At 43.7% G+C, this 12,791-nt stretch overlaps 1 protein-coding gene across 2 annotated transcripts in view; it reads left to right on the top strand.

Moving 5' to 3' along the window:
- The window catches only part of GALNT2 (polypeptide N-acetylgalactosaminyltransferase 2), a 134,298-nt gene that overhangs the window by 74,026 nt on the left and 47,481 nt on the right, over nt 1-12,791 (top strand). For both annotated transcript variants that reach the window (XM_044289816.1, XM_044289815.1), the window contains 2 exons: nt 112-210; nt 2,405-2,472. In XM_044289816.1, the coding sequence (XP_044145751.1) occupies nt 112-210; nt 2,405-2,472 (167 nt within the window). The remainder of the gene's footprint in view (nt 1-111; nt 211-2,404; nt 2,473-12,791) is intronic.

Raw genomic sequence — 12,791 nt, 5'->3', positions numbered from 1 at the left:
AATTTATGTGCCTGCTCCTTTAGACTGAGAGGGTCGTCTTAAGTTTAAAAAACTAAAAGCAGAGATCTTTTTAACCCAAATGCTAAAATATTTTTTTTTTTCCTGTTGAAGATGTCATAGGAAACATTGGCGGACTGATCTACCATCAACCAGTGTTGTCATAACGTTTCATAATGAGGCCAGGTCTGCATTACTCCGCACAGTAATCAGGTGAGTAGGTGTGTGTGTAAGCTGCTGGCACAGTATGACTGTTCTGCTGCATGGCTCTTACACTAGGGTAGCTGCTAACTACCTTTGCTACTAGAATCACTTGACATAAGATGAAATTCGATGTCACATGATTCTTGATCCAAAATGGAGTTGTGTTGCAGAGTGATGATGTTTAATGTGATGTTTGGGGGATTACTATCTTTCAGAGGGTAGAACTTCTGTAGTACCTTCTGTTTGCAAGAATGTCTCATAAAGAGGGGTCGCTTGGTTGTGGTGCAGCGTCAGACTGTCCCACTAGTAACCAGAGGATCCTCCAGTGGGCCCAAGCTGTGATACCACAGTGGACTCCAAGGGTCCAGATGAAAAACCCATTAAGAGCTACCTTTTGGAGCAAGTCACTTGTCAGTAGGGTCTAAACCAGGCATCCTCAAACTGTGTCCCTTCGGCTGTTGCAAAGCTACAACTCCCAGCATACCCCAACAGCCTACAGGTATTGGCCTACAGCAGGCCATTGTGGGAGTTGTAGTTTTACAACAGCTGGAGGGACGCAGTTTGAGGATGCCTGGTCTAATCCTTTGAATCAAAACCTGTTAGACTTTATGGATGATATGAGGGTTTGTCTCCAATAATTATTTCCCCTGGTGGATCTAAGGGATGCCAGTCCAACACGGATAGCATTGAAGATAATATGCTGTTCGGGGGTGCTAGTAGGGTACTGCTAGTGTGGGGTGGGCTTACTTTGATGATGGTCTAGCACTCTATTATTATTTTTGTTTTATAATCTATTTTTGAAGTGCTGTACATATGATAAAGGGTTTAAAGATAACCTGCCCTTACTCACAGCATAAGGCCTCATGTACACGACTATGTATTTTGCAGTCCCCAAACCATGAATCCGCAAAATACTAATACTGGCCATGTGCATATCACAATTTCTGCAGACTCCATTGTCTATATGCCTATTCTCGTCCACAAAATGGACAAAAATAGGACATGTTCTATTTCTTCGTGAGACATGCATATATACTGATGTGGACAGCACATATTATGCCATCTGCATTTTTTGCAGCCCCTTTGAATAGGTTCGCTTCCAATTCATAAAAAATGCTGTTTTGGATGCGGGGAAAAAAAATACGGTTGTGTGCATCTGGCCTGAAGTAGTGGCAGACGTGCTGAAATCGGTGATCTGTCACTTACAGTTTATCTTACACTTTAATGCTGGTAGCATGCAGCGTAGAAAAGTCACGTGCTGCCATAGAGCTCAGCTTTTTCATGTGGTCTCTCTTATCCCTGCCCACCCACCAAGAGACTGTCATCAGAGAGGGGGAACTGATGATTATGTAGAGTATAGTGGACTGTACTAATTCACATTACAGACTAAGAATTTGTAAAGGCATTTCCTTCCAAATTGATTGACATTCATTGGTATATCGCTTGGTGTGGGAGGTGGTTCTGGCTCACCTATAGTTTAGTGCATATAAAGTCCTAACCCTCTGTATGCACGGAAGCATTGGTAATCTGTACGTTTTAACACACCTTGTCTGCATAAATAGGTAATTTTAAATATCATATAGGTCTATTATGTTCAATTAATGCTAATTCTATACACTTCATTGGCAACATATTCTTAAAATATTAAAAGGGGTACGTGTACTACTGCTTTATTGTTGAATTATTAATACAGTATATTTGTCCTGGTGTATGTGCATCTAATTCTTACTGACACCAATATCTGTACAATACACCTATTTTAATTCATATCCAGGTAATGTACAGAGGAGCTGAGCATGCTGCAGGTTTAGAATACTACAGTACCTTTTTGACATGTGAATGGGGTTTAGCATAAACCCAGTCTCTTAATCTTTACAGTGTTTTAGATTGTGAATAGTAGCTGTCCATTTCCATCCTTTCTGTTACCCACACTTCATAAAGTGGCACTCTGTACCATTCTGCCCAATAACCTTGCATGTTAACAAATGATAAATGGGAAGAGTGCTTGTTTGATGCACACTTCCATAGAGTTACTGATAACATTCTGGATGCCTGTATCCACCAGAAGAAGCTGATATGCGGTAACTTCCCCCTAGTTGCATCTTCTGGCAAGGAGTTCTTTGTTGGCCATATAGTATATATTTTTTTATTTGTTCTGATATTGTGGTGGCTAATTGAGCTTTTTATTTTTTTCCTCTTTCAGTGTATTAAAAAAGAGTCCCGTTCATCTCATAAAAGAAATTATATTGGTTGATGATTACAGTGACAGTGGTAAGCTTCTATGTTGATTACTGACTCATAACCTTTGTTTTTATAGCAACGTCACTGACATCATTGCCATTTTGGTTTAGAGTTGTCTTTGCTCTCTTCAAGCATGCATACAGATAGACCCATATAGGGCTGCAGTAAACGAATATTTTTGTAATCGAGTATTCTATCGATTATATTTCTCGATTCATAGAGTAATCTAATAAGAAAAAGCTACTTAAAATAACGTACGTAATTAGGTATGTATAAAGTTATTGGTTTGAAGGGGCTAATAACTTTATACATGCCTAATGCCAAGGTGCTTCCATTAACCCCTCCAAACCAATAACTTTATACATGCCCATTGGGTTTGGAGAGGTTAATGGAAGCACCTTGGCATTAGGCATGTATAAAGTTATTGGTTTGAAGAGGTTAATGAAAGCACCTTGGAGGTGCCTTCATTAACCCCTCTCTAAACCAATAACTTTATACATGCCAAGGTGGTGCCTGCAGCCTCAATTAACCACTCTCTCTCCATCTGCCTCCCCCCAGCCTCTGATCTGCCTCCCCCCCCAGCCTCTGATCTGCCTCCCTCCCCAGTATTAATCATTGGTGGCAGTGGCCACAGGGTCCCCCTCCTCCCCCCCATCATTGGTGGCAGTGTCAGTTCCGATCGGAGCCCCAGCAGTGTAATGCTGGGGCTCCGATTGGTTACCATGGCAGCCAGGAGTCACGCTGCTGAAGTCCTGGCTGCCATGGTATGTTAGTGAGCAGAGAGCAGCGCATTATACTCACTGGCGCTGTGGCCGACGGTCGCTCCTTCTCATAGGTCTGTGCGGCGCATTGCTAATGCTGTAAGCATTAGCAATCCGCCGCACAGACAGAAGAAGGAGCGACCGGCGGCCACAGCGCACGTCCTGCCTCTCTGGCCTCCGGAGGACACGGAAGCGGTGAGTGAGACGCTTATTTCACTCCCGCTCCGTGATCACGTGATGTAAACGATTCCTCGATGCAGGGAAACTGCATCGATTAATTTTTTGACTCGATTTAATCGAGTTATTCGAATAATCGTTTCAGCCCTAGACCCATACTTTAATATGTATGATTTGGAATGCCCACTGTTTTCCTCATTACATGGCCTTCAAAATCCATGGCCTTGGATTGAACCTTCAAAAACGTAAAATAATTGCAGTGGAAGTTGTGGTTTGGTGCATACACTACTCAAAAAAAGTTAAGGATATTTGACTTTCGGGTGAAATTTATGGAAAACGTAAAACGTTCACTCTGCAATTTATTGGAACAATAGCCAACAACAGTGGTGGGTATACTCCCACAAAAAATGTCAGTGTCTCAAAAACTTGTGGCCTTGAGCATCAATTATAGCTTGACAACATCTCGTGCTGTTCACAAGTCGACTTATTGTCTGCTGAGGCATGGCATCCCACTCTTCTTGAAGGGCGGACCTCAGGTCATTGAAGTTCTGGGGTACAGACTTACAAGCCTCTACACTGCGACTCAGCTGATCCCATAGGTTTACAATGGAATTCAGGTCTGGAGAAAGTGCAGGCCACTCCATTTGAGGTACCCCAGTCTCTAGCAGCTGCTTCCTAATGATGCAACCTCGATGAGCTGGTGCATTGTTGTCCATGAAGATGAAATTGTATTGTTCATGCAGAAGCACAATGACTGGATTAATGATGTTGTTCAAGTAGTATGGTCTTGTCACTGTACCATTCACAAAGTGTAGGGCAGTTCTGTATTGACTAGACACACCTACCCACACTGTAACACGACCACCACCAAAGCCTCATCTGGTGACAACAGTGGCTGATGCATAGCGCTCTCCTTGACATCGAAAACATTGTTGGCAGTCATCATTTCTGCTCAGCGTGAATGACTTTCATCAGTGAACAGCACTGAGCCCCACTGGTACCTAGTCCCTGGCCCATGTAAGACGACTCCTGTGCCTGGTGGTGTGGCAGGTCGTCTAACGTGCAGACCACGCTGATGTAAACGGTTATAAATGGTCCGACGTGACACTTGGGTGCCTCTCTCCTCCCTTAAATGTGCCTGGAGTTGTGTGGCATTCATAATCCGGTACCTCAGGGCATTGTTCACAATAAAGCGATCATCGGTGTGGGATGTGGCCGAAGGACATCCACTTCTATGCCTTTATGTGACCCTTTAAGTCTCTCAGTATCTCTGTTGCAACCTGCTGATGACATGCTGTGACACGCTAAGCTCAGTGGCCACTTGTGTCTGAGAACATACTGCTAGAAGCATCGCAATGGCGAGGTACTGTTGACCAATTGTTAAGTGTCTTGGTCTCATGATGTCAAAATGTGAACAGCATGATGAGGAGGACTGTTTAAATGCCAAATCTAAATGAATCGTGAAATTTATTGTGCGATTCATGGATCAAACACCTGTTGTGAATTTTGCCGTTCAACTCCTTATTAGAGGACAGCAAGTTGTGCAAAAAGTACTGAAACATTAAACAGTTGGGCATATGCATTCAAAAGTTTAGTGAATGTCACATTAAGTTCACCTGTAAAGGTTAGAGTGCATTTGAGGTTCATCCTGAAATTTCACCCACAAGCCAATTATCCCTAACTTTTTGTGAGTTGTGTATATTAGGAGCTAGAGAAACTACAACTCCCAGAATGCTCCATTCTCTTCTGTAGGAGTTGTAACAGCTGAGTATGTTTGTATCCTGGAAGTTATAGTTTCACAGCAGATGGAGTGCTAAAGGTTGCTGATCCCTGAGATAGAACAAGAATTCCCAAGTAAATGCCATCAAGTACAGGTCCTTCAAAAAAAATTAGCATATTGTGATAAAGTTCATTATTTTCTGTAATGTACTGATAAACATTAGATTTTCATATATTTTAGATTCATTACATACCAACTGAAGTAGTTCAAGCCTTTTATTGTTTTAATATTGATGATTTTGGCATACAGCTCATGAAAACCCCAAATTCCTATCTCCAAAAATTAGCATATCATGAAAAGGTTCTCTAAACGAGCTATTAACCTAATCATCTGAATCAACTAATTAACTCTAAACACCTGCAAAAGATTCCTGAGGCTTTTAAAAACTCCCAGCCTGGTTCATTACCCAAAACCGCAATCATGGGTAAGACTGCCGACCTGACTGCTGTCCAGAAGGCCATCATTGACACCCTCAAGCAAGAGGGTAAGACACAGAAAGAAATTTCTGAACGAATAGGCTGTTCCCAGAGTGCTGTATCAAGGCACCTCAGTGGGAAGTCTGTGGGAAGGAAAAAGTGTGGCAGAAAACGCTGCACAACGAGAAGAGGTGACCGGACCCTGAGGAAGATTGTGGAGAAGGACCGATTCCAGACCTTGGGGGACCTGCGGAACAGTGGACTGAGTCTGGAGTAGAAACATCCAGAGCCACCGTGTACAGGCGTGTGCAGGAAATGGGCTACAGGTGCCGCATTCCCCAGGTCAAGCCACTTTTGAACCAGAAACAGCGGCAGAAGCGCCTGACCTGGGCTACAGAGAAGCAGCACTGGACTGTTGCTCAGTGGTCCAAAGTACTTTTTTCGGATGAAAGCTAATTTTGCATGTCATTCGGAAATCAAGGTGCCAGAGTCTGGAGGAAGACTGGGGAGAGGGAAATGCCAAAATGCCTGAAGTCCAGTGTCAAGTACCCACAGTCAGTGATGGTCTGGGGTGCCATGTCAGCTGCTGGTGTTGGTCCACTGTGTTTTATCAAGGGCAGGGTCAATGCAGCTAGCTATCAGGAGATTTTGGAGCACTTCATGCTTCCATCTGCTGAAAAGCTTTATGGAGATGATTTCATTTTTCAGCACGACCTGGCACCTGCTCACAGTGCCAAAACCACTGGTAAATGGTTTACTGACCATGGTACTACTGTGCTCAATTGGCCTGCCAACTCTCCTGACCTGAACCCCATAGAGACTGGATGAGCTTAAGGCCGCTATCGAAGCATACTGGGCCTCCATAACACCTCAGCAGTGCCACAGGCTGATTGCCTCCATGCCACGCCGCATTGAAGCAGTGATTTCTGCAAAAGGATTCACCGAAGTATTGAGTGCATAACTGAACATAATTATTTGACGGTTGACTTTTTTTGTATTAAAAACACTTTTCTCTTATTGGTTGGATGAAATATGCTAATTTTTTTTGTATGCCAAAATCATCAATATTAAAACAATAAAAGGCTTGAACTACTTCAGTTGTGTGTAATGAATCTAAAATATATGAAAGTCTAATGTTTATCAGTACATTACAGAAAATAATGAACTTTATCACAATATGCTATTTTTTTGAGAAGGACCTGTATATGAAGCAAGTGGATAATGACACTTATTGTATTGCAAGTATACTCCCATATTAGACATGAAGAACATCTGAATTACTGAGATGGAGGGAAAAGGGGTGTAAACTCGCCTCACTGGTAGGAGCATATTTATAGCTTTCTGACTAGAGGTAACGTTAATATAGCATGAAACTTTAACAGGCTTAGAAAATCTAAAATAACAATATTCACATGCATCGTATGCAAACGGATATCATTTGTAGATTGATCCGGATCCAACTGACAAATGCATTGAAGTTCCGGATCCGTCTCTCTGGTGTCATCTGGAAAAACAGATCCGGTATTTATTTATTTCGTATTTTTAAAGGTCTGAGTATGTGCAGACTAGGAACCCGGATCCGGTTTCCCGGAAAACTTTGTACCAGATCTGGCATTAATACATTTCAATGGGAATTTATGCCGAAACCGGCATTCCGGCAAATACCGTAAAGGGACTGAACTGAAGACATCAGAATGCATACTGAACAGAATGCTGCAGAATACCGGAAAAGAATAACGCTAGTGTGAAAGTACCCTAATGTACATTTTGGCAGGAGGTCCCCTATTGTAGTGGTTGTTGAGGGCTCTGGTCACCAACTCCCACAGTGGCTTTCAGTGGCTTGTAAAATGAAATCTAAATGAAGACAGTTACTTAACCGCCTCCGGACCGCCTAACGCAGGATCGCGGTCCGGAGGCGAAAGTCTCAGGCAGAATCGCGCATATACGCGCCATCTCGCAAGATGACGCTCAAAGCCGGCCTGCGCATGCGCATCGCGGGCCGGCAAAAGTTTGAGGGGGGGTTGCATCATCAGCCTGCCAGCCAATGATCATCGCTGGCAGGCTGATGATTTTTTTTAAAACGAATCACAGGCCATTTAACACCTTATATTTATAAATATAAGGTGTTAAATGGCTGCTGTGCTCCTCTGCTGATAATTTTCGTTGGTTGGTCTCAGCAGAGGAGCACAGTTCATTGAGTACACCAAACACTTCACTTAGCCCCCAGATCACCCTCCATCACCCCAATTAACCCCTTGATCGCCCCGGTCAATCACCTAGTGAAAGGGAAAAAAGTGATCAGTGTAAACTGTCACTTTTTTTTTTTTCACTGGTATTGACTGATAGCTTTTAGGATAGTTTAGGCCCCTTGGTTAGGTAGTTGGCAATCGGATAGCGCCCAGCCCACCGCACCGCAGTCACTGATTCGCTGATTATCAGCATTTGTGCTTTTATAGTATCTGTAAGTGATCAAAACTGATCACAGTCAGATCTATTATAGTATTAGTGTCACCTTAGCTCGCCCTCCACTCAAAACAGTGTTTGCCCGATCAGGCCTGATCGGTCGCTCACACGTGCGTTCACCCAGTGCCCCGCCGCAGTGCCAAAAAATGTATTTTTGAACACTGCACAATCCCTTTCCAAGCTCTGCGGAGATAAAAAAAAACAAAAACAGTTTTGATATTTTTTATCAATCGCAGCGGCCTCCGATACTTCGCTAGCCTCCCATTTGTAAGACAGGCTTGCTCTTTTTTTCTTGGGTAGTCTCAGGGAATACCCCCTAAATTTAGTAGTCCAAATGTCAAACGAGGGTTATTCTTCTGAAGAGGCCTACAGGATTCTGATCGTCGGATAAGGAATGGGAACCCTCATCTGACGAATCTAGTGGGTCAGAATATGAACCTGTAGAAAGCAGTGGCAGTCTGACCCAAAGTTCGGACGAGGAGGTTGAGGTCCCCGATAGCACCAGGCGTACCCTGCCCCGTGTTGCTACACTACAGGTTGCGCAGGATCCGCTTCAAGGGCAGCAGAGTGGGGCTGGCGCTGTCGGATTACATGGTGAGGCATACACCAGCAGCGCAGCCCACCCTGGACCTAGTACCAGCACTGCCGTACAACACTGTGAAGTGGCGAGCACCAGAAGGGCAGTTGAAGCTGGTGCTGTGGCATGTGCAATAGTTACCCCGTCGCAGCCAGGCCCATAGACCCCCTAGAGTCCCTGAGGTGCTGGCAAACCCTGATTGGCAGTCCCCAACTTCAGCCGCACCATTAGTTCCCCCTTTCACCTCCCAGTCTGGAGTTCAGGTTGAAACAGCTCAGATCGGTTCGGCCCTGGGATATTTTGAGCTGTTCTTGACTGCGGAGCTATTGGACATAGTCGTGGCAGAAACAAATCGGTATGCCACTCAATTTATATCTGCCAACCCGGGAAGCTATTATGCCCAGCCTTTCCGGTGGAAACCCGTCCAAGTTTCCAAATTAAAGAAAATTCTGGGCCTTCTCCTCAACATGGGTCTAACCAAAAAGCATGAATTGCGGTCATATTGGTCCACGAACCCAATTCATCACATGCCCATGTTCTCTGCTGCCATGTCCAGGGCACGATTTAAGGCCATCCTGTGTTTCCTGCACTTTAGCGACAACACCACCTCCCGTCCCAGAGGCCACCCAGCTTTTGACCGGCTCCACAAAATTCGGCCCCTCATAGACCACTTTAACACCAAATTTGCAGATTTGTATACCCCAGAGCAAAACAGACGAGTCCCTTTTACATTTTACAGGTGCCTTGGCTTCAAACAATACATCCCAAGCAAGCGCGCCCGGTATGGGGTATAATTGTATAAGCTCTGTGAAAGGGCCACAGGCTATACCCACAAATTTCGGATCTATGGGGGTAAAGATCAGACCCTGGAGCCGGTCGGTTGCCCTGACTACCTGGGGAGCAGTGGGAAGACAGTCTGGGACTTGGTGTCACCCTTATTTGGCAAGGGGTACCATATTTATGTGGACAATTTCTACACAAATGTGGCCCTCTTCAGGCATTTGTTGCTAGAACAGATTGGCTGCTGTGGCACTGCACGACCTGGTCGCAGGGGCTTCCCCCAACGGCTCGTTACAACCCGTGTAATGAAGAACTGCTCGTGGTGAGATGGAGAGACAAGCATGACGTTTTACATGCTCTCCTCCATTCTTGCAGACACGACAATACAAATTGAACGAGCAACCAGTGTCATTGAAAAGCCCCTCTGTGTCCACGACTATAATTCGCTCATGGGAGGGGTGGACTTCAATGACCAGATGTTGGCTCCGTATTTAGTTTCCCGACGCACCAGACGCTGATATAAGAAGGTGTCTGTATATTTAATTCAATTGGCTGCATATAATAGTTTTGTTCTCTACAGTAAGGCTGGGAGAACAGGATCCTTCCTCAAATTTCAGGAAGAGATCATAGAGTACCTCCTGTATCCAGGAGGTTCCGTGGCCCCATCCACCAGTGTAGTGAGCCGTCTACACGAGCGACATTTCCCCAATGTCGTTGCTTGTACCTCAACCCAACCGTCACGCCGAATAAGATGTAGTGTCTGTAGCAGGAGTCGAATAAGGCGTGACACCCGCTATTTCTGTCCTGACTGCCCTGACCACCCTGCCCTATGCTTAGGGGAGTGTTTCCGGAAGTACCACACACAGGTACACTTAGCATAGGGATTGCATCTCACAGGACAGGCACACAGGGCTCTTAGGGCCCTTTCACACAGAGCTGCTGCAAACCTCTCCTTTCACCTGGGACAAAGTGCATAATGTACTTCGCCACATCTTTGCGCTTTGCACATTGTCCCATGGGGAAGGAGAGGTTTGTCCTATAAAGGTCAAAAAATAAAAAAAATCACTAGTAAGCAAAAAAGTTAACGTTCTGTTCAAAAAGTTAATTAAAGTTTATATGTTCCGTTCAAATGTTATTATAAAGTTAATAAATTTTATTGCATTGCGGCCTGGTTTTTTCTTTTTTCTTTTTGTTTTTTATACCTTCGAGGTGGGCCAACCGATCGACTAGCTGCAGCACTGATGTGTATTCTGACAGAAGCATTGCGCTGCTGTCAGATTACACAAAAGTCTGTGTATGCGGCGCTGCAAGACGAGATTTCTCCTCTGCAGTAAAAGATACGTTTGCAGAGGCTTATGAGGTGAGGGGGCGGCGGTGTTCATATGATTTAGCAAAAACTTTGTATATATAAAAAAAAAAAATAATCCCGGCAATAATTTATTCATCCACATCGATTTATGTGAATGGAGAAATCGGGTTTGCCAGGGCATACGAGCTAAGTGGGTATGGATGTTGGGCGGAGCTTCTATGTCCTGGCAGACGCCTCCCCCCCCCCCCCCCTTTTATTTATTTATTTATTTATTTATTTTATTTGGGCTGAGATTTTTTTCATCCACATTGATCGATGCGAATGAAGAAATCTGTGCCATTTATTTTTTTTCTTTCAGCCCAGAGGCTGAACGGATAAAAAAAATCTCATTACCCGTATGCTCAATTTAAGGAGAATAGCAGAAACTCCTAATGCTGGCCATACATGTAATGATTGCGGAGGAGATCCTCAAATGCCAGGGCAGTACAAACACCCCACAAATGACCCCATTTTGGAAAGAAGACAACCCAAGGTATTTGCTGAGGGGCATATTGAGTCCATGAAAGATTGAAATTTTTGTCCCAAGTTAGCGGAAAGGGAGACTTTGTGAGAAAAAAAATAAAAAAAAAATCAATTTCCGCTAACTTGTGCCAAAAAAATAAAAATTCTATGAACTCGCCATGCCCCTCATTGAATACCTTGGGGTGTCTTCTTTCCAAAATGGGGTCACATGTGGGGTATTTATACTGCCCTGGCATTTTAGGGGCCCTAAAGCATGAGAAGTCTGGAATCCAAATGTCTAAAAATGCCCTCCTTAAAGGAATTTGGGCACCTTTGCGCATCTAGGCTGCAAAAAAGTGTCACACGTGGTATCGCTGTACTCAGGAGAAGTTGGCCAATGTGTATTGGGGTGTCATTTTACATATACCCATGCTGGGTGAGATAAATATCTTGGTAAAATGCCAACTTTGTATAAAACAATGGGAAAAGTTGTCTTTTGCCGAGATATTTCTCTCACCCAGCATGGGTATATGTAAAAAAGACACCCCAAAACACACTGCCCTACTTCCTCTGAGTACGGCGATACCACATGTGTGACACTTTTTTGCAGCCTAGGTGGGCAAATGGGCCCACATTCCAAAGAGCACCTTTCGGATTTCACAGGGCATTTTTTACAGATTTTGATTTCAAACTACTTCTCGCGCATCAGGGCCCCTAAAATGCCAGGGCAGTATAACTACCCTACAAGAGACCCCATTTTGGAAAGAAGACACCCCAAGGTATTCCGTGAGGGGCATGGCGAGTTCCTCAAATTTTATATTTTTTTGTCACAAGTTAGCAGAAAATGATTTTATATTTTTTTTATAGATTTTTTTTTTTTCCTTACAAAGTCTCATATTCCACTAACTTGTGACAAAAAATAAAAACTTCCATGAACTCACTATGCCCATCACGAAATACCTTGGGGTGTCTTCTTTCCAAAATGGGGTCACTTGTGTGGTAGTTATACTGCCCTGGCATTTTAGGGGCCCTAATGCGTGCGAAGTAGTTTGAAATCAAAATCTCTAAAAGATACCACATGTGACACTTTTTTGCAGCCTATGTGGGCAAATGGGCCCACATTCCAAAGAGCACCTTTCGGATTTCACAGGGCATTTTTCACAGATTTTTATTTCAAACTACTTCTCACGCATTTGGGCCCCTAAAATGACAGGGCTGTATAACTAACCCACAAGCGACCCCATTTTGGAAAGAAGACACCACAAGGTATTTCATGGGACTTTGTAAGAAAAAAAAAAAATCATTTTTCGCTAACTTGTGACAAAAAATAAAAAGTTCTATGAGCTCACTATGCCCATCAGCGAATACCTTAGGGTGTCTACTTTCCGAAATGGGGTCATTTGTGGGGGTTTTCTACTGTCTGGGCATTGTAGAACCTCAGGAAACATGACAGGTGCTCAGAAAGTCAGAAAATTCACATTTTTGTACCATAGTTTGTAAACGCTATAACTTTTACCCAAACCAATTTTTTTATTTTTTTTTACCCAAACTCTTTTTTTAAATTAAAGACATATAGAACAATAAA

Source organism: Bufo gargarizans, chromosome 4, assembly GCF_014858855.1.
Source record: "Bufo gargarizans isolate SCDJY-AF-19 chromosome 4, ASM1485885v1, whole genome shotgun sequence".
Classification (NCBI taxonomy): Eukaryota; Metazoa; Chordata; class Amphibia; order Anura; family Bufonidae; genus Bufo; species Bufo gargarizans.
The sequence above is the reverse complement of the archived record's forward strand: the minus strand, read 5'-3'. Positions and strand labels throughout refer to the sequence as shown.